This window comes from Dromaius novaehollandiae, chromosome 9 (assembly GCF_036370855.1).
Source record: "Dromaius novaehollandiae isolate bDroNov1 chromosome 9, bDroNov1.hap1, whole genome shotgun sequence".
In the NCBI taxonomy this organism is placed as follows: domain Eukaryota; kingdom Metazoa; phylum Chordata; class Aves; order Casuariiformes; family Dromaiidae; genus Dromaius; species Dromaius novaehollandiae.
In genome coordinates this window covers 19,089,360-19,115,513 of record NC_088106.1, presented here as the reverse complement: position 1 = coordinate 19,115,513, position 26,154 = coordinate 19,089,360, and the positions used below count along the sequence as shown (strand labels likewise).

General features: G+C 38.0%; 2 protein-coding genes across 11 annotated transcripts in view; both read right to left on the bottom strand.

Moving 5' to 3' along the window:
• Positions 1-15,950, bottom strand: part of GK5 (glycerol kinase 5) — a 30,281-nt gene extending 14,331 nt beyond the window's left edge. For 2 of the 6 annotated variants that reach the window (XM_026101686.2, XM_026101687.2), the window contains exons 1-10: positions 13,300-13,528; positions 12,434-12,527; positions 10,150-10,225; positions 9,595-9,688; positions 8,499-8,630; positions 6,885-6,960; positions 5,417-5,478; positions 5,257-5,330; positions 4,848-4,908; positions 3,562-3,688 (exon numbers count right to left, since the gene is read on the bottom strand). In XM_026101686.2, the coding sequence (XP_025957471.2) occupies positions 3,562-3,688; positions 4,848-4,908; positions 5,257-5,330; positions 5,417-5,478; positions 6,885-6,960; positions 8,499-8,630; positions 9,595-9,688; positions 10,150-10,225; positions 12,434-12,527; positions 13,300-13,434 (931 nt within the window). In that variant the 5' untranslated portion in view covers positions 13,435-13,528. Of the gene's footprint in view, positions 1-3,561; positions 3,689-4,847; positions 4,909-5,256; positions 5,331-5,416; positions 5,479-6,884; positions 6,961-8,498; positions 8,631-9,594; positions 9,689-10,149; positions 10,226-12,433; positions 12,528-13,299; positions 13,531-15,804 lie in introns of those variants that run through there. The other 4 variants (XM_064516859.1, XM_064516861.1, XM_064516860.1 and 1 more) reach the window with 4 other exon arrangements.
• A 127-nt stretch (positions 15,951-16,077) lies between these two features.
• The window catches only part of XRN1 (5'-3' exoribonuclease 1), a 43,812-nt gene continuing 33,735 nt past the window's right edge, over positions 16,078-26,154 (bottom strand). For 3 of the 5 annotated variants that reach the window (XM_026101688.2, XM_064516851.1, XM_064516852.1), the window contains exons 38-43: positions 25,703-25,859; positions 25,225-25,406; positions 24,871-24,984; positions 24,667-24,784; positions 23,546-23,706; positions 20,144-23,338 (exon numbers count right to left, since the gene is read on the bottom strand). In XM_026101688.2, coding sequence (XP_025957473.2) covers positions 23,048-23,338; positions 23,546-23,706; positions 24,667-24,784; positions 24,871-24,984; positions 25,225-25,406; positions 25,703-25,859 — 1,023 coding nt within the window. In that variant the 3' untranslated portion in view covers positions 20,144-23,047. Of the gene's footprint in view, positions 17,000-18,509; positions 18,678-20,143; positions 23,339-23,545; positions 23,707-24,666; positions 24,785-24,870; positions 24,985-25,224; positions 25,407-25,702; positions 25,860-26,154 lie in introns of those variants that run through there. The other 2 variants (XR_010390498.1, XR_010390499.1) reach the window with 2 other exon arrangements.

Genomic DNA, 26,154 nt, shown 5'->3' with positions numbered 1-26,154 from the left:
CTATCCAATTACAAAAAAAAAGTATTTCAGCTAAATAGAAGAGCTATTGGCACTTAAATTTTCAAATGTAAACTTTTTTCACAAATTAAATAAGAAATTGCATATATGCTTTGAAAATAATATCAATGTTATCCTATCTTTTTTAAATCTACCTAGTTTTCCCCAATGGTTTCCAAGTCTGAATTTTCTTCCCCAAAACATAAAACATGAGGGTTGGGCTTCCAGATGGGAAACAAACTAAAACAGACATAAAAACAAAGGAAAAGCAACACAAACTTATAACATAGATCCCATTCATAGAAGAGGATGAAACTGTGATATACTTTCTAAATTCATTTTTGAATATACAGTGCTTCCTCATACAGAAAGCAAAAAAAGAAAATGACAAGTTTCACGATTTGTCTATCACTGTGCCCACAAAGGTTACTGCCATTAACTATAGCATTTTACGTACATATTTGCCTAATATAAAAAACATAACAAACAAAACCCCAAACTCACTAAAAAAATTTGGTAGCTGCAGACAAAGCATGTCTCAAAGATTAGCACCTCCACAGTTTACAGGAAGGGATCTGCAGGTATTTTGATTTCCAATAAACAGTGGTTCAGGAAAATGGAACACTTTTGGAAAAAGAAGGTATTTTTTCCTCCTTTTCTCCAAGTAAAGTAGAAATACAGAGACCAAACTGTTAGTTTATTTGAAACTATACTACAGCATCTTCCAAAGAGTTGTCTGCTGGAAAGTACTATCACATTTAGAAACAAACAGCCAATAATGAGGATAAACCAAATAATTTACTTTTTTTCCTCCCTAGGGAAGTGTTAAAACCTTAAAACTAAGTAAACAAATCAAGACTTATTACTTCAACAGTCAATGTGAACACAAACAACCTGCTTGACAGTAAGTCAGAAGTAGTAACAACACAGAACACAAGCCCCTGCAGAGTATCTCAGCTTTACTTTGCAATAGGCATAGCTTCAAAAATTCAAAATCTTCAGTCACCTGCCAAACTGAAAAGGATACCTTTGTTAAATAATCCTTTCACAGTATATTAGCAGTATGGTTAGGTACGACAGAAAACAACTGCCTAATGCTAAAGCAAAAGGACTTAGTATGTAGTTACCAGTGGACATTTTCCCAGGTCTGCAGCTTGGCAAATTGTTTCTTCAGGTGGTGACTGCAATAAAGCCCCCACAAGGCAGATGTAGCACAACTGTCTTTCAAGCCCAACTTGGAGTAAAAAGAGCATCCAGACCTTAACTGACCCTGTTCAGGACTCAGAGATCATGGGTAATCCAATAAAGCTAACTGAGTCCCAGTGAGGACAGGACCAGAAAAGCATCACAAGGATCTAGGGATTCTCTCTGCTCCTTGCTTAGTACCCTAAGGCACTGTTATTATGTCATATCTCCATCATCACAAAGATTTTGTTTGTTTGTTCTTTGTAAAGCTGTAGAAGCACAGTAAAAGCATCTGAGTCCTAGAGATGTAACTGTTCCCTCCTTATTAAATCTTGAAAAGCTCTCAGCTTGTTGACCATGGTTTAATTGTTTCATTTAGGAAAAAGGGAAGAAACTAGAAGTTGACCTGTATCATGCATATCCATTCCTTGCTTTATTTCTATCTGGTATATATGTAGCAGAGAAGAAAATAACTTAAGTGTTGGGGACTGAAAAATTTGGGACTTAAGGGTTTTTCTCTCTCCTAAAGGGTGAATAGGGCCAACACTGGTATCCTTATACTCCCAGGCCACAAGAGACATGTATTACTGCACTCCAGGAATTTTCGCAAAGAGATTTTGCTGATATATGTCTCCCATCTTTAGTTTGCTTGCCTATCTCCAAATGAGTGGCACAGTAGCACTGGTGCACTTTCAGAAGCTTGGTTAGTGCTGAAGTCATTCTGCTGCTTACCAGCAAAAATAATCAGCAGTGCCTATATAGATTTGACTCTTGATTAGAAAAAGTGATATACATCTCTCCTGATCATTTGTGTAGGTCTCCTTATAATCTTTATTTTCTGTTGAAGATAAAGCTATGAAGAAGCAGGACCCAAGAATCCATTGAGACAGGAGTGCTGGAGAAGAACAGCTAATCAGGACAGACAAGTCTATTAGCTGGCCTTCCTGAAGATGCTCACACCGATGTCTCTAACAGTGTAGTATGTAATCTACCTCTATGGAACTGATCAATATACTGACACATTAGTTACATAAGGAGAGAAGGCACTTGGCATGACCACAGTTAATAAAAACTATCAGACTGCTGGAGAGGTAGATTTTAAATCTGTACCTCATGCTGCCATCACTGAATTGTGAAAAACATTATTACTTGAGGAACTTTTTTTTTTTTTTTTAAACTATCACATATACCAATTACATGTAATTCAGAAATTAGAACAGCAGCTAATGAAAAGCTTGCAGGAGGATTCTGTAGGGATTCATCTTGCAGTCTTAAATACATATGTCAACTTTAAAGATAGAACACAGATTACATTTTATGCTCAGGGCACTGAAAAAACTAAGTGCCTACCTTGTCCTATTAACCTTTTCCATATGCTATGTGACAGCCACAAAACAGAGGGAAAATATTTTTAACGCAAACAACAAACTCCCAGCAGATCACAATAGCCAAAGGTTTTCCTGAGACAAAACAAAATGGAAAAACCCTACCATATGTTTTTCTATTATATTTCTGTGGTCTACATAAAGTTGAATTCGTAAGTAGAAATATCATCATCATGATATCATTAATTAGCCTAAAAAGCACTTGAATTCATAACAAAATAAAAGTCAGTGCTACTCAGTTTTGATAAATCTCAACTATTTGCCAGGTTCCTTCTGACTCTAGCTGATAAAAGTCTCCTGAGCACCAGTCTCCACCCCATTTTAAACTGTAGGCTTCTAGAAATCAATAGCTGTTTAAAAATATGACAGACAGTGAGAGACAGAATGGGCAGGCAAATGTAATTCAGCATGAGCTGTTGCTCTCTTGATAAATAGCCACCTACAACAAATGAACAAGCTTGACAGACCACAAATGTTCATAACCACAAAATTTTAGCACACTAGAAAGAGTGGGGAGCCCATTTCTAGCATTTTAAAGGAAAAATAACTGTTCATCCTGCATATCTCACCACAGGTACTCCAAACATAAGAGCTCAAGAAGTGGAACTTACAAACATCCACTGGAATATTTTGATGTGAGAAGACAGAGGACCAAACCCCTTTTTCTCCATTCCTGTACTGTATAATACTGCTATAAAGAAATGAGGAGAAAAAAAGAAAACAAAAAACAAAAACAAGGAAGGATGCAGACAGCTGACACAACTGTTAGTGATGCTATTCAAATTCTCTTCTTGAGAAGTATATTTCAGGATAACCAAAATTTACACTTCTTATTAAAAATTTCCACAGTCTTCTGTTCTGAGAATGTTTTCAAGCTATCTTTCTACAGTTAAAGACATAAGGAAAAGCATAACTGTATTTCATCCCTTTTTGTAACCTCATCATTAAGAGCTGTAAAGTCACACAAAATATTCTAAACCCCAAACCAGCTTACCTCTCCATGATGGAAGGAGATTTCTGCCTGTATTGACATTCCAGAAAGCACCTGTTCCCATAGTCAGTTTAACATCTCCAGGGTGAAAGCAGCATTCTCCAAACACGGCTGCCTGCTGGTCAGCTACCTGCCATACAAACAAACAAAAATACTACCATGTTAATGACAAACCTACAGAGCTGCTGGATTTTAAAACATCAATGTAATTGTTTCAGAGTTCTGAATATAAAAAAACATTCAGAAACGAATTGAGCATTAAGAAAGGACTGCTATCCAACTTCTTAGGTATTTGTAAGCCCTTCTAACAGTCACAATCACCAGAATTGATTCATATGAGGTTTAGACTCTGTATGAATTTTAAAAATATTACTTGCAGCACTGAAAAATGTCTTACAGAAACAAAATGAAGCATTTGATGTTAGCATTTGACAAGAAGGATAAATGGGGATTTCTCAATCTCAGGAAGCAGAAAACAGTCAGTTGGCTTGAATTCCTCTTCCCCCAAATACAAAGTTGAAGTTTAGAGGTCTCAACTTCCTTTTTCCCTGCTGCTACTCTTGCAGCAAACTATTCCACGCTCGCATTTCTAACAAAGACAATGACTATTAAATATATTTGCTGCTGTTTGCTTCTTAGTGAAATATATAGATAAATTGAATTTGCAATTCTTCTAAAATAGTAGGAGAAATTCACATTACATGTGATAGATGACATTTTTTCCATTTAGCTCAGTTTGAACAGATTTTCCTACAAGCTATCATATCATAAAAATAATGAGCTTTCCTCATCCAAATCATAACTACTGAGACAAGAAAAAATTATTCTCAATGTATTTTAAAGAAAAAAGACAAAGGAAAAGACTACAAGAAGATCTATTAGCAAATACTCTTAAACCTGTGTAGGGCCCTACTGAAGTGAAGCCAGAACAGATCCCACTGCAAAACTGTTCCTAGAACAACTGATTTAAAGCCAAAGAGAAAGCTAGCGTCAGAGTTTTGAGTAGAACGCAGCTCTGTTAAGTCCTATGTTCAGTACTTAATCATATAGTCATCTTACCTTTATGGACTTTAAACTCTAAAGATCTCTCTTCATTCTGTTCTTTTCTCTACTCCTTTCCCTAAGCTGTAAAATGAGCTTTTAGAGCAAAGTTCAACAGGCAATTCTACTGTAGTTAAGTCATGCAGAAAAAGCAGAGAACACTTACTAAAGCACTTATTAAATCAGAGCTAGATAAAAAGAATATAGGTACAGAAACATAGATTTAAATAAGAAAACTTTTCACTCACCAATGCCAGTATTGGAATAGGTACCCCAAATATTTCAGAGTCAGATGATCCAAAGTTGAAGCTTAAAACAAATGTTATGGAGAACCATCACAACATTAAATTGACTCTTTTGTGAAACCAAAAGCCTGAAGATATAAGGACTGAGTCTGCATCATATGTGGAAGGTGAAGCTACTGATTTATTTTTAGAGAGAACATTAAAACCATCACTTTAAGAAATACTGTTAGTAAAAATGAAGATTTGAATGTAGTAGTATTTTGTAGTATCAAAAAGCTACAGCTGCATATAATAATTTAAATTATTTTGGTGTATTTATACATTAGAAAAACACTACATAATCTGCACCAACAAAGTAAAGCCAGTGAATTTAGTAGGTATCATATTCTTTTGAACATGCCTTCATAGTTACCTTGTGTCTTTCACTGGAGGATAAATAGACATTGGTATGGAAAGTAACCTAGACAAAGTGGGGTTCCAACTTTTCTGAAATAATATGGAAAAAATAAAAATGTCAGTGATCCTCTCTGAAGCACAAAAAATAACAACAACATTTTTTTCTGAACACATACCGAAAAGGGTTCAAAAACCCCTGTAGAACTGGCATTTGAGTAATCTGTAGCATATACAGAACCTACAATAAAAAAGGAACAAAGTAAGATGTTACATGCCTAAATATTTAACAGTCATTTGAAACATTCTTTTTTTGTAAACATCTCAATGGTTCTCATTAAATATAAACTCAATTTCTACAGGCATAAAGTCACAATGATGCCATATACGCACAAACAGAAAGTTTACCTCCCTCTCCTTAAATGTGCATGTATAATTACCTTATTTTGCTCATATGAAGCTGCCCAGAAGAGAGCCGATACTCCTGACAACATTAAGAACACTGATTGCATCGATGTCTATTATAACCTAAACAATTGCTCAGGCATTAGCCCTCACACAGTTGCTTATTCTGGGACAGGACCCTGTAATTCTTCCATATTTGTGACAGGATTCTACAATATCCCGAACATCCACTGTTCATGCACCGCAGATGCAGCCAAGTTCAGACACTTGCAGCTTTCCCATCAGGCTATCTGTGACAAGAAGGACCTAATGATTTAAAAATCTCAGATGGCTGGGGGGCTGGATCATGAAGATGTACCTGGAAAGGCTGGGGGAGCTGGGTTTGTTCAGCCTGGAGAAGAAAAGGCTAAAGGGGTGGAAGTAGGGGAACTAACTGCTGTCTTCAGCTGCCTAATGGGTGGCTTTAAATACAACAGAGTCAGACTCCTCTCAGATGCACGCAGTGAAAGGACAAAAGGCAACAATCACAAGCTGCAACAAGTGAAATTCCAGCTGGATGTAAGAAAAGAAATTTCACAATGTGTGTTGTTAAGCACCTGGACAGGTACCCAAAAAGGTTATGGAATTTCCATCCCTGGACATAATCGAAGCTAGACAGGACAAGGCCCTGAGCAACCTGACCTAACTTTGAAGACAGCCCTGTTTTGAGCAGGAAGTTGGACTGGATGACCTCCAGAGGTCCTGCCTAACTTAAGATTTTCCATGACTCTGTATACGTGTTTCTGCCGCCTAAAGCCTAACATTTGATGGTAAACTACGCAGGCCTAACTCCTTCAGACTCCACTGGTAATATCTTGCCTCTTAGTTTAGTTTCTGAAAATTGCCTCCCCTTTGGGTAACCAATTATAGACAAGTCTTCATTCTTCTGCATTCACAGATATCTTTCTTTAATCAAGGCTAATTAATTAGTTCCTGTCTCCTCCTTTAAATGTTAAATGTTTAAGAGGTGATCATATTGAATAATGCTTTCCATTCCTGACCACCCTTCCAGACAGGACCAAAGAATAATTAATTTGGAAATATTTTTATACAGTAAACTTCCCACAACATTCATCGATTACAACAAAAGCAAAACTGTCAAAATGTATTTGAATTCTAGGAAATAACAATGATATGTAATAAACATGATTGCTTAGATTCCAGTATGTTTTGTTCACATTTTAGAGCCACTCTAACATTCACCTTTAGTCAGCCTATATAGCAACCATGTGTCAACCGTTCCAAAGCAGCAGTTTTTTTTTTTAGCAGCTTCTTCAGCCTGGGAACAAATAAACATACAAAAGATCATTTACGACTGGATATGATAAGTGGAACACCGTTCCCCACCCCTTATCCCATTTTTTCATCATGAGTAATAATATTCATGGCCTTAGAGAATGAGTCTCCAATTGCAACGATTTCTTCCAAAAAGGATGATTCAGCTGTAAGAAACGCTTTTTCCCTGCACCTTACTTAACTGCTCCAGAACTACTGTTCTTGCTCCTAAGAGAGGATAAACAGAGCATCTTTTAGCTGTTTGCCAAGGACAGAAGAGCATGAAGCAGCATCAGAGCCCTAAGAAGGGAAACTTTATAGTCACAGCTGTAACAGTGGTGAAAGAGTGGTGAATAAAGAAAGAAAGGTCCAAAGAATACTGCACTTTCTTGTAAAGTAACAGAAATAGAAGAAAGAAGTATATATTAAAATATGCACTTGAAAACTGAAAAAGGGATAGGTCCATCATCTTCTGACTTATAATGTTTGTACAGAGTCCAAAAACACTATTTTCCTGAATTTTTCTTTAAAACAGAAAATTCAGTTTCACCAAATTTCTACTAATAGATACCAAATACAGCTGGAGAAGGAACTCAGAAGGAGAACATACAAACTAAATCACACAAAACATGACTGAATAGATTTTCCTCTGTAATTAAGAGCGAGAAATTTTGAGCTTCTAGGATTGATTTTCACCTGTTTTAAATATCAATGCCTGAGAAATTTATGGGAGAAAGTTCACGTTATGCTAAAGATTCAGCAACTACATATTCTCCAATTCTGTAATTTCATGAATTCATGAATTTCATTTTCCAATCCATGTGATTTCATACCTCACATTTTCCAGAGTTCTACCAACACACCCAGGTAAAAATTATATTTGCATTCTCAATAGTTTTATGACAGAAAATATCAGACAAAACTCAAAAAAAAATTTCATTTTCTTTACACAGAAAAAGGATGATAACTGTTTTCTTAAAAAAGTTTAAAATTAACACACAAAATTTAAAATATGCACAAATTATTAATGTATTAGGAAAAAAAAAACAAAGAAAAGAGTAAGGATAAGAGCAAAAAAATAAAGCAGCAAATAGCTCAGAGAGTGCTCATTAGTCTACAGATTATTCCAGCATAAGGAATAAGGTAGAATAAGGTGGACTGGAAAGGTAATAGTGTCCGTCAAAAATAAATTCAACTGCCAGAAGAAACTGAAGTGCAAACAGCTTCAAAACAAAGATCAATTATTAAACCTAAGATTATATGAAGTGAAAGAAAGCAAGTTAAATGTTTAGATTGTTTCTTACACACAAAATTTCCTACTACTACATGCTTTCAGACTCAGAGGGCAAAAGTTAAATAAATGAGAATAGATATTTTATAGGTAGATATGCTTTGAATGTTATGCAGATAAAAACAGTCTTTCATTCTGGTTTCTTTGAGGAAAAGAACAAGCAAAACAAAACTGAACAAGTTACAAGCAAGCCAAGTCGCTAGCCATTACCATGACTGAAAAAAGTTATTATTTTCCCTTTTACAGCTTACCTCACGTATGTTTTTAAAAACCCATGACAACTTCAAAGAAGCTTGTTGTGTTGAAAAAGTAAAAGAACTCGGAGCCAAGTATTGATCATTCCCAGTCAAGAAATGAAGCACTGTAAAAATAACGTGGATTACCTGTTTCAAAAGAAAAGAGTTACTAAATTTTTAATCTCTTCCTTTAAAGATTTCTGATCAGTTGATGCTTAAGGATAACACAAATGAAAGAAGCTGACATGATATCAGATCGGAATGCTAAAATTCTGTTAGAGAATCCTTACACATACAGCTTTTAAGAGTGCTCATGATTCTAATGGCTAGAACAATATACAGAGAAGAGGAGCTGCACTAATCAAGTCTGTTTTACTGACTTTTACTGACTTCTACTGGCATACTCATAGAGACTGGTCTGCATTACAAAAGATAGTTCACCTGTATGACTACAGCATGCAACGTGGTTGACAGCGTTGCATACACTACTCCAATGAAAGTGCCCCTAGAGTAGGCAGACTCAATCATGTTTTAATAGAGACGTTAATCAAACTTTCATTCACACACAAAAAAAAAAAATCAATGGCAAAACGAAGAATATAACTTATTATTGTGGATGTGCTAGTAATATACTTACAAAAAAGTAACTTCAGTTTTTTCACTTAGAGTGAACCTTTCTCTTTTAAAAGTAAGAAGCAGAAACTATGAGCAGCACAAGACATACCTTCTCCAGATAATCTACGCAAAGAGTACATTAAAAAAGTCTACCCAAAACACTGCCAACCAAGAACGAGCTACGTCCAAAAAATATGCTTTAAAAGTTTTAACATGCAACATTTTAATACAGTAAAGAGATCAAAGAGTAACAAAATATGTGATAGACCTACAGATATCTTTTCCCATAATGAATTATTTTTAGGCTATCAGCATTGCATTTTTTTCCTGGTACTGTTTTCCATGCTAATATTGCCCAGTTTCTTTTTAATTGTTTTTAGGCCATAGCATGTTAATAGGATATTAGCAAGATTTCATGTATTGTCCTTGCTCTTCATAAAATGAAACGGCTTAAATGTGTTCAAAGCAGCATCTATCTTAAACAGTACAGTTTTACCTTCAGCAGAAGGGATCTATTCCAGGAATTCACAAGTTCAGCACATCTCAAGTCTTGCCAGCTTATAAAATTATGAAAAGGTTTTCCTGTCCTCCTGAAAAACAGTATTTGAACATTTCCATTAGAAACTATAGAAATACTCTGCCCAAAAAATCAACCTCATGCACTATTTCCAATATGGACATTTAACACTAGCTCAATTCCTAAAATAAGTGCATGTACTTATTTTAATATACTTACAAATGCTAGATTTGTGTTAGTAATAGACACTTGGACAGCCTTGGTGTAAGGCTTCTCACCAGAATTAAACGGCAGAAAGAAAAACAGAAAATATCAATTTTTTCAAAGTACCAAGAACAAAACAAAAAGAACATAAATTTATAAACTGTTCTGAACTGCTTTGGACTGTCTTTGTACAAACGCAGTAGAAAATGACTGACTGCCATTTGCTATTCCAGGTCGTGGTTTGACTTGAGTTGAGGGTTCCTGCAAGCATTCACATCCAGTCTATGGCATGAATATGAATTCAATTTAACCAACATGCTATATACATACTTGTGCCATGTAATGAAGGTTGACCTCTGTGTTGAGATGCCAAGACCAGCAATTTGCCTCATGTGAAGTCCTGCAACTAAAATAAGCCAAAACCACAATAAATTAAAGGAACCAATAAAAATACCCCATTTCTAATATAACAATAAATATATGAAATAATTGTGAAATAAATAATTTAATAGAATACAGATATTTAAAACTTGGCCAAATTTGTCCCCAGCAATCCTCAAAGCACCTCTGGTCAGCTTCCACAGTACTTCCATGCATGCTTGCAGAAGCAAACTTACGTGAAAAGAATATACATTAAGAAACTCCACTTAAATAACAGACAATGTACTTTGTTCAAAGTACTGCTACTCTGAAGATCTCTCAACCTATTTATTTGAGCAAATCTTTGGTTAACAAGGTCCTGTCCATACATGTTCATACGATAAATTTCATGTACAAAGTTATTTGTTTGCATAAGTACTTACCGCAGACCCTGTGACTGACAACTGAAGATGTGATTTCATAGTGAAAGGTGAGGGACATCCTGCTCTGCCCACCTCTGCATGCATTTCTGCCCCTTCCCTTCCATGAGTCTTTGCATTCATGCAGTCAAGTGGTATCAAAGCCCCCCCCAATCAGCTGAAAATCAAATCAGTGCTTTCACAAGACTCCCTGCTGCCACTGACTGCACACGTGTTGCTGGTAGCGATAGCATAGCGGAGGAGGATCGAGAGTGGACAGCATGAGAAGGGCAACATTTCCTTTTTCTTACCAGCTGGGTCTAAACTGAAAGCAAAACCATATCAGTATTGCTGCAGTTCACTGCTGATTAAAGTGGCATTTCTTATTCCTCCCCATCTCCACAAGCTGCATGCTCCCACTTTCCCTGTGCCACCTACAATCCTCTCCGGATTCCTCTGTGAGCAGAGTCAACTTCCATTAAACAAAAAAACAAAACAAAAAGATCAAGTGCAGATAGTTTTCCGCTGCGCTGATGAGCTAAGCTGCCCCACAGAAAGGTTGAACAAGCACCAGAACAATGTGAGAGCGGGGTGGGACCATGCAGCCAGGAACAATTTCCATCTTTAGGCAGTACAAGTTGCCTCAGCTCATCTTCGCATGGAACCCCCTACTTTAGCTTCACAAGCCCTCTAAATAACGTTGTTCCTGTCTTTTTTCTGCTTTCAGACCTCCATTTCTGTGTCTGGTAACATACCCTCTCTTGTGCTAACGCAAAAATTTATGCAGCCCTCCTGGCATAAACAATTGTGCAGTGCTTCTACTCAGAAAAATTCTCTGGACTTGAAACAACCCTGTCAAAAGAAGCAGTTCCACTTGCCTCCTTTTTACAGCGGTGTGGGCTTACGCTCCCTTACACTTGTTACACTAGCACTTAAAAATGGCTTGCTGACAGTGCTCACAGCTTGGCCACAAGGAAAGCTTCCCCCTTTTAAAACTAACTGAAGAACCTTGCTTCCTGATTTGCCCTACAGACTGGGAGGGCAGGAAGCCAGCAGGCCTTCGGAGGTCAGGGTGGCACGCTTGTGACAGAACTGTCATGGCTCTTGAGAACAAAGACCCAGAGCCCCAAATAATCAGCTGCAGCTTACACCTGGCAATGGTTACTCTTCCTGTCTCCTAGGCTGCCTTCCAGGCTGGGGCACTGTGAGAAAGCAAGAGTTGACGGGTCCTTTGCATCAGTGTGGTATAGAAAGCAATCCATTCTGGATCTTAGCACGCTGGGGCTGGTATAGGGAAAGCAGTGGGAGTTCTGGAGTGAGGAGCACCTGGTTAGAGCAGGGGGAATAACAGGTTGCAACAGGGAGAAACACAGTGCAGGTATGCCGCACCCCCTTTTCACTCGCTCATACACTCACTCGCACACAAAAGGGGCAGCACAATAACGAACAGGGAACTAAAGGAGGAAAAAAGCCTATTCTCTGTCCATCCACATACACAGAAGCATTTGGGGGAAGAAAGAAGAAAGGCACTGACAAAGGAAACATAAAGAAAAAGCTGGCGCAACAGAGAGCTGTCACCTACATGTAAATCCAATATGCACATTGCTGCTCATTCAACTTCAATCCTAATTTGGCTCCACTTAAAAAAAAAAAAAAAGTAATTGAAGAGCCCTATTTTACATAACGATTGAACACGCCTTAAAGAACACTGTAGTCCTATACTCAATAATGAACTCTCAGTGCATGACATTTTTTATGAGTAAAAATAACCAACAGCTTAACTATCGTTAATGAAAATAAGCAATCTCCTTCTCAGAAACTTTTTAAGCCATTACCTTTAACAGCCTCTTTTACTGCGCCAATAAACTGACTCCAAAGGACTTCAGGATCTAATTCAACCCAGCCGGGACGAGGATAAAGTGACTCCAGCTGTCCGCAAAAGATAAAGAGCACTATTATGAGACCTTGTTCACAGAAATCAAGGTTCCTAACAGAAGTCAGTGCAACGCACTTCGAAAAAGCTTCTGGATTTATTTTAAAGGGAGAAAACATAGCTGAATGTGGGTGCCTGATCTCCAGAAGTCCTCCTCAGTTCTGAGGGAATAAAGTAGCCTAAAATCCCAGGAATCAGGGAGCCTGCAGGCCCACCTTTGGCCCCTGGAACCCGGATTTTAGGAAGCTGGGCTTCGCGGGGCCCGCCGCGGCGCTGCCGGCGAGCTCGGGCTGCTGCGGGCCTGCCGGGACGGTGCCTCGGGGTCGCAGCAGCGGGCAGGACCCCGAGCAGGACACCAGCCGGGCCTCCGGAGCGAGGAGGGAAGGACTGTGACAAAACCACCCCTTCCGTCCCCCAGATTCACTGGATTCCTCACGCTTCCCATCGCGGCTACCTTCCCCTTGCGATAGCGAACAACCACAGCCGGTTGGCTCTGCAGGCTGACTCTCGTGACCCAAAACACGAGCTGTGCAAAGCCCGGTTGAAACCCGCGCGCTCCGAGCGAGGAGGCCCCACGCGGCTCGGGCGCGACGGGACGCGCACAAACGCGGCCGCGACGCGGCTCCCGGCTACGCCCCGCCACCGGGGGGGCTGTAGAGGGAGCGCGAGGCCGCGGGCGCCGGCAGGGCAAACGCCCAGGGCGACTCGGCGCCGGGGCCAGGCCGGTCCCGCTTCCAGCAGCACCGCCCCCCGCCCGCCGCCGTTCACCTTGCGGCAGCTGGAGCCCCTGACGGCGGCCGCCCGGTCGTAGACGTGGCACTTGAGCACGGTGCTGCCCACATCCACCCCCACCACGAACCGGGCGGCGGCGGCGGCGCCGCTCTCCTGCTGCCCGCACGGCATCGCCGCCGCAGGACCGATGGCGCACTGCGCTCGCCCGCCCGCCCGCCGCCAAACCGCCGCCAGCCGGCCCGGCCCGGCCCCGCGGCGCCGAGGGGAGGGCGCCCGCCCGGCCTATGGGCGCGGGGAGGGCGGCGGCAGGAAAGGCCGCGCCCTCCTCGCTGCCGCCGCGGGGGGGCGAGGCCCGGGGCCTGCGGTGCCATCAGCGGCATTGCGGCGCTCCGGGCAGGCGCCGAGACCCGCCGGTGCCTGCCGCCACCGGTAAGGGCGCCGGGGCGCCCTCCCCCCTCCCCCCCCGGCGAGGCCTAACGCGTGGGGATCGGTATAAAGAGGAAGAAAACGCGTTTAGAAGTGAATTTCTAAATAGATCAAGCCTTTTGTGTGTAAATCTATTTTAGAAGTGAATTTCTAAATTCACCTCTAAACAGATTTACACACAAGGCTCAATTACCATAATTTAAAGGGTTTCTAAAAGAACTGAGCAAGTGCCACTGGAAAATTTCCTCACCGCGTTAATAAAGTACTCACTCCCTCTGTGAGCAAACACCCAGTTTAAACCCCACCCCGTTAGAGCAACACCAAAGGAGAGAAATCCGCTAAGAGCCCACAGTTGGCAACAACCACCAGGTACGGCCGCTCGTGGTGAATTACACCAGCGAACAAATTAAACTGAAAACTTCATTGGCAGAAATTCACTTGTGCCACTTGCCTTCCTTCATATCGGGAAATACTTTAAAAAATTGGTTTTGGAATAGGGAACAGCAATAGAAACAGCCTCTTCTCCGCCTTGGATGGAGAGGTTGCTACGAAGGAGGAGCAACCAGAACCCCCTTCATTTAGGCAATGAAATTCAGGATCCTGGACCCCAAACTAGCGTCAGTAGAATTCAGTTTTAAACCCTATTTAATCAGAAAATTAGTTAATTAGTTTTAATCCCCTCATTAAATAGGAAAAGCAAAAGTAAATGTAAAATACTTTCCCCCTTGTTCTTTCGTTCTTTTCTCTTACAAAAAGTTGCATTCCAAACAACGTTCTTCTGTTCTCTGATCTCTAAACCAGCAATACCAATGACAGTACAAGGCACCTTTGGACAGATTCCCCACCGCACGCTGCCAGTGACCTCTGCAGCTGCGCAAGGCTGAGCTCGGGAGGATCTGAAGGCAGGTCAGACAAAGCCGCAGGCACGGCCTCCTTAGCTCCCCTCCTTAGGGAGCAACTCGTTAAAAGTCACAACCTCCTGGCTTGTCTTTCTTACTGAAAATTCAGGTCTTTTATTCAGTCTTACAGATTTTAAGAATCTGTAGATAGACAGAAAACTAGTAGATTTATGTCAGAAAGGCATCGAATATATTATATCTCATTGAGATTATTCTTCAAAACTATTTTAACTTTTCTGTTAGTTTTGGCAATAATTATTTAGAACTCGTAAAGAAAGCTCCCTGAATAAGATTAAACATGTGTAACTGGTTTAAAAGGCTAAAAATTCTCATTAAACATTTTGAATCTAAGAAGGCTTAAATAAAATAGGGAAAATGCATCCTGACATGCTTAATGTTTTTAGCATGCAAATATAAGTGGGGGCATTTCTTTGCAAGACAAAGCAGAACTTCAAAAAGAAAACAGAAGTGCAAATTACTTTTTTTTTTCTTTTACAAATGCATACTCCTCTGATTCACTGTATCGCATGGAAATGACCATAAGCTGATTTCTTCATTCAAATCTTAAACTCCGTTCCATATATTAATAGGAACTTAGATGTATCTTGAAAAAGAGTATCATATAAACCTTGGAAAGATGGTAATGTGACCTAACTTGTGTAGCTGCAGTCTATCGTCAATCTCAGTTACATAGCATGTATTAAAATTGCTCAACTTAAAGAATAGACTTATGAAATATAAATTCTATATTCTCGATCTAATTGCAATGTGATACAAACAATGCAATAAAGAAGGCAACAGTTTTTCCAACATACATACATGACTTGTCCATACATGACTTATCTGGCATTAGCTTACACTATTTTGTCATAAATACTGTAATTCCTCCACAGGCACTATTTCCTTACCCCAAATCTCTACTGCCCTCATAGAAAAAACTATGACAGTTTTTCAATCACCAACATGGGTAAAGCCCCCAACCTGAGCTTAGCACAGACTGGAACCCATTCATTTGCAGTGAGGATGTACCCGACACCCTCCCGAGCTATTTTATACTGCACTGCAACATTGACAAACCAACCTGTATAACCTCTATGAGACAGGCATCCTCGTCTTCTGGTTTAAATAAGAGCATGCATATGCCATTTTACTATTCCATTGGGTAGAGAATTCACACACCTAGAGTCACATACCAATTACTGTAGTGGCTATTTACCATACTTCTGCATCTTCTGTGTTGAAATCCTCAGTTTCTTTGGTCTCTGGAAAGTGTGACAGGTCTTATCTTTTACTGGAATATCAAATCAAATGAAGGAGTGGATGCACTCCAGGGAGTCGTCCAATGCTGTAGCAAAGCAAAGGAGTTATTAAGTAAAACCAACCAAACAACAGAACATCAGGGACAACAAGATCATCTCTGGCAGAGACGACCAAACCTGCATCATGAGTGATTTACACCGAATGTTTGCAAGCAATGTCATCATGCTCAGCGTGTTTCAGTCAGCAACAAGTATACCTTAGAGGACACCAAGCCAAAGGGTTTTGCCCCAGTTATTAAAATAGGCCTTGAGAGATGGAGTGCTAAAGATCCCAACTACTAGAAAGAAAATTATCTTGATGTTTTCTAGGACCGGGACCTTTCTAAATTATTAATTAAAATGTATTTGGAACAGGAAACAATTTCAGCAATTTTTTTTTAAGGTACTCTCAGATGCATTTATTTTGTGCGACTGTTAAATAGGAGCCGCTTCCCTTGCCCCCAAGCTTTTGGTACAACTCAAACTTGCCACCTGCCAAGCTAATAGGATTTCAGCTACTGAAATCTAGAAGAGCAAGACCCAAAGCTTGTAACTCATCCTTTTTCTCTATATGCCCCTCCTTAGCTGTACTTTGTACGATGCATCTGCTCTTCCACTGCTGCTCCAAACTCTATTTGGAATTTTACTTCTTTAACTCTAAAATTTCCAGTTTTAACATAATGTAAGATTTGACCTCAGTGTCTTCAATCATTTCTCATTTTAAAAAAGAAACAGCCCACTAATTTCTATTTCTCCATTGGCTGTGCAGCCCACATATATCATTCTTTATGCCTTGCCTGGAAAGTTATCAATGACCCAAAATGAAAGCAATGAGCATTTGGCAGATTTTACTGTAATAATTTAGCATATGACCATTCTCAGCAGTTCCTCTTGTTCCCCTGCCAGAAGTTACCACTCTCCTTGAAGTTAAGGAAAAGAATCACATACAATAACATCAGCTCATCTAGCATTTTAGCTTCATGGGTGATTTGAGTTTTAGGCAGTGATGGGGATGTTTCTTAAGCAGTCCCAGTCTTGCTGAAAAATCCTGCCCTCACACTGCTAAATGTTGTAGCAACACTGTTCCTGTGGCTCCATGGTGAACTGATCAGGCTGAAAAATAACATGGGGAAAAGAGTTTCAGTCAGATGAATTCCTTGATATGGTTCATAAAGTGACCATACTAAATAGATCTGCACAATCAAGTGGGAACAAGTAACAAGAGACTGGTTAAACTAGCATTTTCACTGGAGAACTGCACATCAAAACTGTGCCTGCATACCTTAGGCTTTGCATTCGAGTGCCTGAGGCACAAGCATTCCTTCCTTTCTGCCTAGTCTGTGATACAGAAGCAAGCTTTGATGGAAAATGAGGTGGACTTTAAGGCAATAAAGTTTTAAGACACTCAACTCTTAAAAGAGTTTATCTGCCAAAACAAGTGCATTGAAGAATGATATACTCATTTTGTTGATGTTTAATTACTTGCCTGCATTTTTAATCCATCCTAAGTAACTCCTACTTCTTATTTGGGGTTATACAATATGCATATATAAGATAAAGAGAAATCCAGAGGATGATGGACATAAAGAATTTGTGCTGAAACAAAAATTGTGATGGGAACTGAAAATGACAGAACTATGAATAGCTTTGAAAAAAAAAACAGAGTCCTATGTATATATGTTGGTATGTGTGCATGTACACACACACGCATACATATGTTTATGTGAATAAAGGTAGGAATGGTCATTTGGACCTAGAAAGTCCAGGGCTGAACACTCTTTAAAAGAGCACTGATTTCAAACTTTGGAAACTCACAAAAAGGGTCTAAAAATAGAGGGAGGTAAATGGTGATCAGTGAAGCTTAAGTAGAACAGAGAAAAGGACAAATGTGAAGCACAGACAGAAGCTAGAAAAGGAAGAATGAACCATCTGAATGTAAGCTCAATAAACTCAGATGCTTCAGCAGCCTACAGTGTTCTCCATTTATACCGCTGCATTAAGATTCACTGGACCGTCAAAATGTTTCAACAGTTTCAAGGAAATATGCACTGGCAGAAACATCAGGAGCTAATATTAAATGTAATATTAAATGTCTCAGTTATATCCCAAATGAGCACTGAATCTAAGGCATGCACAGGTTACTTTCGTGTAGATAACTTACCTGCATTGGAATCACATTTTTTCTTCCTTCACCCTGTACCCTCATCATGCTAAAAGTTGCTGACTTTGAATTTTGTAGCTATTGTTACTGGCATGGAAATTACATGTTGACTTTTGTTTGCCAGCCTTTCTTTATCTTTTCATTACGGTAAATACAGAACTAAGGGTGATCATCAACTTTCATAAAGCAATGCTGATGAAGTGATTCTTACTGAACTGAGTTTTACTTGGAAAAGAAAAGTTTAAATAAAAATACCATCTCTATCCTTTCAAATACTTGTTTGCACTTGATAACATTTGGACTAATTCTGTTCTCTTTGATTTGTATAGTTTTTCAAAGTAGAAATGAAACAGGAAATTTTTAAAATTCAGAAAAATAAGAGTAAACACCTCAAAAATTGGCAGCAATAAACTGTTGTACTGGAACTATGGATTCTTTTGTTAATAAACAACAACCACTTACCTCACAACATCCACTTCTTCGAAATACATATCAGCTACACTCTCAATATTCATGGATCCTCATGCACCTGAATTTGGCTTCTTTAGGCCAAGAGTGTGTATTCAGACTGCCCTTATGCCCTTGGTGTCACTGTGTCCCCTTTCCAGAGACAGAAAGAGAAGAACATAACTGTCTCTCAGTAGTAAGGAAGCCTGATTATGGAATACATACGGAGATCACATCTCAAAAAATTCCCTTTACTGTAAAAGCAACCATTCTCCCTTGAGTTTCCTCACTCCTAGGGGTCATCTATATCGTAGTTCAACTGAACTAAACTAAACAAAGTCACTTCATTTTTTAAAGGGAGTGACCATGCAAGATTTTGTTAATTCACAAACTGATAAATTTTAAAGTTATCCCTTTACTTAATTTGTCTTAATTTTCTGTAGTGCTATAGGTTAAGATAGGACAAGTAACCAAGCAGAACTTGCTATACAAGATTACTGAAGTCCATGGACTAATAATTTGAAGACAACAAGCTCGTATCTTGATACCTTCATGTTGAGTAATATGACCTGAATGCATATACCAATCCTTTACTGTTGTTAAATACAGAATATTGCTACACAAAGTTGCAGTAATTAGTCATATCACTCCAAACTTTACTAGTAATTTGAATAAAAAGCTAATTCACTGAATAAATTGTGAGATGAAAAGTAACATCTCTCTACATGAACCAGTGCTGTGGTTGGCAACAGACAGATCCTAACAAAGTTAATGACTCACAACCAAAGACAGTAGAAGGAACTGGCATGACTAGCGCTCATTATGTTTTAAAAGGGAACAACAAGTAGAGTTTGAACATACCCTAAGAGACTACTGGTCAAGAGAACAACATTTAGCATATGGCAAATCTCTTGTCCTTTGTATTGTAATTAAATATTTACCCTCTCTAAAATAAGAATAAAGACTCATAAGTAGTTTGGCAGTTTTGAACTTTAAAAGCCTGCTATTATAAAATATTTTGGATAGTGAAATCTAATTATGAAATATAATTTGCTATTTCTCCCTTGGAGAAGTTTAAACACACTACACTGTATTAGTGTACCATTTGTCATGCTTCATTTGGAGGCCTTGCTACAAGTGATGTAATTATTCCTACTCTAGTCCAGCAGAAATCTTAGCGTTGTTTTGCTCCAGCTACAGAAAAAAAGAAAAATGCTTCACATGAGGGTGTCATTATGTCCAGGTACTAGTGACTCCTCCTACTTTTCAGCCATCAGCTGGTTTTGCACTGTGCTAAGGACCACCAGCCCTGAACTTGCTGGAAAGTAATCACTGCCTTTTCCATTGCTTCCTTTTTTTAATCTAACAGGTGACAGAGGCCAAAGAAATTTCAGAATATCGGTAACCAGTTAAATGCTTGCATTTGCATGGATTGCAAAGTGACCAACAGCCTTTGTAACAAAATTCGTATCTTTAACTGAGTATTTGAAAGCCATCAAAAAATAGCTCTGAGGAGGTGGGCAGTTGCTGTTTCTGGGAATCTCAGAAATTGGGCTTTATGAGGTTTAACGTATGTCTGAAGCTTTCAATTTGGAGCATATAGAAGTTCCCATATAGTATATATTTGAAAATAAAACAGTGAAAATAAGTAATGTTTCTTGTTTCAATATTTAATCCAAGCAGACACAGACACAATTTATAAAATTATTCTATTGCGTTGAAGTTTTATATAGCATTTAACTTTTATGAATGTTTTTCCTTCAGTGTATCATATATTCATATTTTAAAATATCTTTGCACAGTCCTTTGTGCAACTACATGCTAAAAATCTGCAAATGCACACTTAACACTAAACAGCACAAAAAATACATTCTGTATCCATTCATATGCAAATTTAAAACATTTCACTTGGCAGATAAACAATGAAAAGTTATTTAAAAAAAAATCAGAAACTACAAAAATGCGCACATAAAAGTCTTCCCTTTTGGATTTTTAGTAAAATACTGCTCTGTATAAGATCTAATGAAAAATTCCAGTGCTTACAAAATACTTTATATCTATGAGAAAAACAAATGCTTAAATTTATACCTGTATGAATTAAACGCAATCACACAGTTAAAATATAAAACCAAATAACTGAAATTATAGGGTACATGGCATAGGTCAATGCAGATGTCACATGTACCAGGACATGTAAAACTGTAATTAACTGGGCACCAGGCAGTCAATATCATAGAATACTGAAACTAAAGACAGGGGACTAATACAATACGCAGCAGGTACAGAATTAAGTGTTCAACCAGCTATGTAAACTATATATAGCATTTCTAGTACAAGAGGCGGGGGAGTCAGTCTGAAAATAATAACTGAATAATGAAAAAAAGTTGCTATGTTTACCAGTGTTAGTATAGTCCCCTTCACAATTTTTGTTCATCTGCATAAATTGGCTATCCAGATATATGGAAATTCTGTAATTTTAAGTTCAGAATTTCAGCAGAGACTACAGTATCTGTAGCAATCATCAACTACTTTTATGATGACACATGAGGTGAAGTTTAAAAGGGACTGGAGCCTGGGAGATTAGGTGATATATGAATGTAATCCGGTCTAATCTCCATCACGGGAATTTCTAAACAGATTTTTCTCTGATGATCAGACAATTCATATGGATAAGGAGGCGGGGGGGCTAAAATCTGTGTCTCATAACTAAATTGCACATAAATGCTTCTAAAATATTGGCATGTCAGCAACATGTCAGTATCATGTTACTGATGGTAATAAATCACTGAAAAGGTCAGCTTTCCCTTCATGGAGTATGGCTTCAAAACCTCTTAAAACTAGACAGCTATAAAGAAAACAACAACAAAAAAAGATGTATTTTAAGACTGTATATAAGCTCCTCTACAAGGTTTGTGATAATAAAATTAATTAAAATGTCTTAGCTTTATTTTTACCTTTGTGGTCCTTTTTACAGGGCTTGCTGCTATCCTACAAATACTGCTGAGCCAATAACTGTTTTGGAAAAGTGAATTAAAAAAAACTCATCAAATAGTAATGTGAGTCTTGATACTAAATCAAGAAATCAAGGCAAAGAACAAGGTAGGGGGGAATTGAAGTATACAGATTTGCAGGTCCATGAAACCTGTTTGGAGGCAACAAAATGAATCACTAAAGATGAAAGTGTGCTTTATTATTAAGCTTTCTGAGCTTAGAGGAAAAATATTTTTTCTGGAACGGATTAGAACAAAGAAGAAAATGAAACGAGATCTAATCAACATCAGTAAACAGTACCAACTGAAGCTTCAAATTTTATCTCAGATTGAAGAATTCCTGTCAATGTGAATGGGAACAGTATGGGTTAAAAATAGCACAGGGACCTTTGAGCCTTCTCTTTTTTTGTATGAACTAAACACAATGGCATTACTTCTTTAAAACACAGCTCCCTCAAAAAAATGCAAGTCAATTTTTTGTCCAGATATTATTGTGGAACTAACACTAATAGTTTATGACAATTTAATGTCAGTTTTGCTACACAGAACTTCTGCCATAAAACTGAAAATAAATATTAAAAGTCATCTAACAACAAAACAATGTACCATAGAGAAAGTATCAGGGCATAGACTGTTGGAGGGAAAAATGGACTCTGAGCAATCATAATTTTGACAGCCAAACTATACAAATGGACATCTTTATACTCTGCTCATTTTTGTAGTTAAGAAAATTTCAGGATATTACTGGCATTTCAGGGGGCTATGCAGATTTGTAGTAGATATCTGTGTTATTTTACCAAAACAATGAAATTAATAAAGCTGCTAGCTCAAAAATTTAGATGTACTTTACCAGAGAGGACTCTAATTTGCAGATGTATTTTTTATTCAATATGTTCTATAAATTAATCTCCTGGAACTGGTTCTGCATCAGCAACCACTTTCACCACTGTAATTCTAATAATATCTAAATTCTGAAAATTGAAAAGTTGTTGGCCTTTGGTATAAAACCTAGCAGTCCACAGTTATAGCAAACTACAGTGGAACTGCCAAATTAAGTTCTATTCACACTGATTCAGATCAAAAAGACCTGGAGAGCCAATAAGAAAACTGCATTTAAATAATTTTTCCTTTTTATTTCATTACTCTATTTAAAAATAAGCTAGAATACAAAATGTCATACTAAGCAATGTTTGATGCCCAACTTATTACTGCTCCATATCCCACCCAAAAAGCAAGGCAATTCTGAATTAGGGTTGCCATTGTTATTGCTGCTCACCCAGTAGAGTTTGTAAGCCACTGTTCAGAAACCTAGGCACAATGGATGGCATGGTAACCTTAACTCAGCATTTCCTGGCTTTTGTTAATTTAAGTCAAAATAATTAAGTTTTAACATCATTTTTATAGTTTTCATAACAACCTGAAAAGCATAGCAAATAAAATGTATTTCATTCTATATTATACTTAAAGTGGCTGGTCTTTTTAATAGAGCTTTCTGATTTTTTTAAATGATGTAACATAACACTGGGGGAAGAGTTAAAGATAAAATCCACCTAGCTACCATATTTATTCTGAAGATTTTGGTGCGCCAAAATTGACAGCCAGCTTTCTTGGCTTTCGCTTGCTGGAAGTGTTTGGTGTTGATTTTTTATGAGGAACGCTTGGAGTAGTCACATTGTCTTGAAATGAAACAGTGGATTGAGCAGCTTGAGTAGATTTTAAAGGAGCTGAAGAACTATCTTGCTGAATGTGGTCAGAAGACACTGGCTGTTCATTCTTTAGTGTTGCAGCTTGAGGGGAACTCTGAAACTCCTTGAGCTCAAAGTTTTTCTTGCTAGCAGCCCTTTTTTTAGTTACCTTTAAATTAAATAAATATTATTTAACAGAAGGCATTCTCAAAAAAAAAAAAAAAACCTGCAAATATTCCACTATTAAAAACATGCATATCAGTTTTTTAAATAATTTTCTAATGCTAAATAATGCTTCACAGGGGTGTCTTTGCATTCACCATGTAGGTATGTTTTTACAAAAATAGAAATCTTAAGACTAACCTGCCAAACTTACCTGCAGAGGTATAAACTGGTTGTGAGTACCAACTGGTATAGTTCCTGCAAGAGGCATATTTCCTGGATAGGAACCAGGATAATAATGTTTGCCATGAATAGGCACTGGAGCTCCCCAGGACATTGGACCAAACATGTGAGATGATGGAGGCATTATATTAGCTGTGAAAATAAATAACTTTTAGCTCTCTTTCCTCAAAAAGAAGATAGCATCTCCCCAAAACCCAAAGTACCCTGTTTGTTTCTCCTTCCAATAGCACCTAATATTATTCATATTTATTTAAGAATAAATAAATACCTATTTATTCATATATTAAGAAAACAGTTCTGCTTTTAGAGAATCGCATCTAGATGATAGCACCAGATCACTGCATTTGCATTTCAAAGCATACATAAGCTAGTCAGAATCGTCACATCCCTACCCAGGTGAACTGTACTAGCAGAAGGGAAGTTTAGGTTATCCTTCTGGAACAAGTCAACAATACAGAAACTCAGGGGAGAAAAGATGTAGCAGCTGCTGTGCAGGTTACTAGGATACTACAATGGTGCTGAGTCATTAATTACCAGCTGTGGATGTGAGCTTTAGCAGAATACAAAACAGATGAGAACCAAAAATGCCACAGGGATTTAACAATTTAGTTTTGGTTATTGACCATACTAACATCTAGCAATGTGCAACAGTATTGTGATGCAGCACTTCACTGAAAGTTAATTCTAAATAAATAAAATTACTACTAATGGATGGATAAATATTAACTATTCAGGCAAACAAAAAAACCCCATAGATAATCAAGGAAGATAATTCTCATGAATGCTAGACTAGGACTATCAACTGACTGATTACTTTTGCTTCAAAGAAGAAAACCAGCTAACACTGAATGGACAGATACATTCTTGAAGAAAAGAAGAAAGAAGCAATAATTAGGAGATATGTGATTTTTGTATTAAATTAGTTTGCACATTCCTGAGAAGAAGTTAATGAACTGTTTTACTTTACTTTTATTAACTACATACAGGTAAACCAAAACTGCAGCTTTCTGGAAGGCATTCATTTTCATACAAAAAACTGCTACAATTATAGGCAACTGTGATATTTGAAATGTGTATTAGTCAAATACTTACCAGGGGGCTGTGTAAAGACTGGAGGAATAGATCCAGGTGGTACAGGAACTCCCAGAGGCTGATAATTTGGAAACACTGGTGGAGGTGGAGGCAAAGGGAAGTTCACTCCTATAGAGCTCTTTGAAGAGGAAAATGGTGGATTACAAACAGGCTCAATGCAATAAAGAGACACAAAGATTTTAAACGATTCTTTGCTGTTCTCACCAATCGCTGTAAAGCAAAGAGCGCAGCTTTTTCCTTGGCTTCAGTTTCAGAATGACACTGTGGTCCATGAACCAACAAACCATTCGATAACTTTATGTGACAAACTGTCATGGTCTAGGAAAATGAGATAAGATTTTTGAGAGGATTTATATTGTACGAACGGTGAGCTGGAAACTGAAAGAAAGTTTGTTTAATCAATGTTACTATGTTTAATCAATATTACTTTCGGAAAAAGGAAACAAAAGGAGCTAAGGTCTTATTTTTAAATGGATTTCAGTGACCAGTCAAAATGTTTATTATAGGACAGTTGAAATGAAGTTGAGAACTTTAACTTTTATAAAAAATAAGCTTTACCTGTGGTGTTTTTAGGAAAGAGAAATCAGGTTGTGACATTCCAAGAAGAGAACAAATATGAGAAAGTTCAGAAACAGGAGTAGACAGTGTAGGCTGTGGACCAATGAAAGGGTGACCTCCAGTTTCCAGTGCTGATGCAGTCTGAGGGCCTCCAGTGCTAAGAGGCTTGTTCATATAAGCAGCTAACAAAAGAAAAAAAAAATTACATCACAATTTTTTCCTCCTATGAAAAGGCAGCAACTTTGTTATTAGCAGAAAATAAGTGTATTTGATTTTTTTCTGCTATTTTCACATCTGACTTGAACACAAAACAGAAAATTATACTGTAAGTTTTTCAGTTCTGAATAAAGAAGCAGAACTAAAAAAGATGGATGTTTTTATTTCATTCTGAAAGTAAGTACAATACAGTGAGTTAAGTCTGTACTGAACTGTCACTATAAGGTGAAGCTCTGAACTATTAACTGATGTTTAAACATACCCATTTTTTTTGTTTGTCTATATTGCAAGGCAGCTCCATGCGAATCCTGTCTACTAGCCGGAGCAGGAACATCATTAACTTGGGATTTCACTTCATTCTTGGTTTCCAGGTCAGAGCCATCTATCTTCAAAATTTCTTTGAGCATCTGTGTTCCTTTCTTTAAAAGGAAAATAAATCATTCAGGAAAATGGTGGTGTTCAGACAGCATTATCTTCTTAGCTAACTCTGTGAATACCACAAATGGTAACAATATTTGAAATTTTATTTTCCTATCAGTTACATTTTACCAAAGCACAGACAACAGGGTCTTATCATAAACAAATGGTGTTTGTTAATTTTCTTTGAGAACAGCTCATTAAAAACTCATCAATATGTTTAAGAAGGCAGTAGGGGGTTTCACAGAGTTTCTTTAAATAGAAGCTTGGATGCTAAGACAGCAGATGCTAAATTAT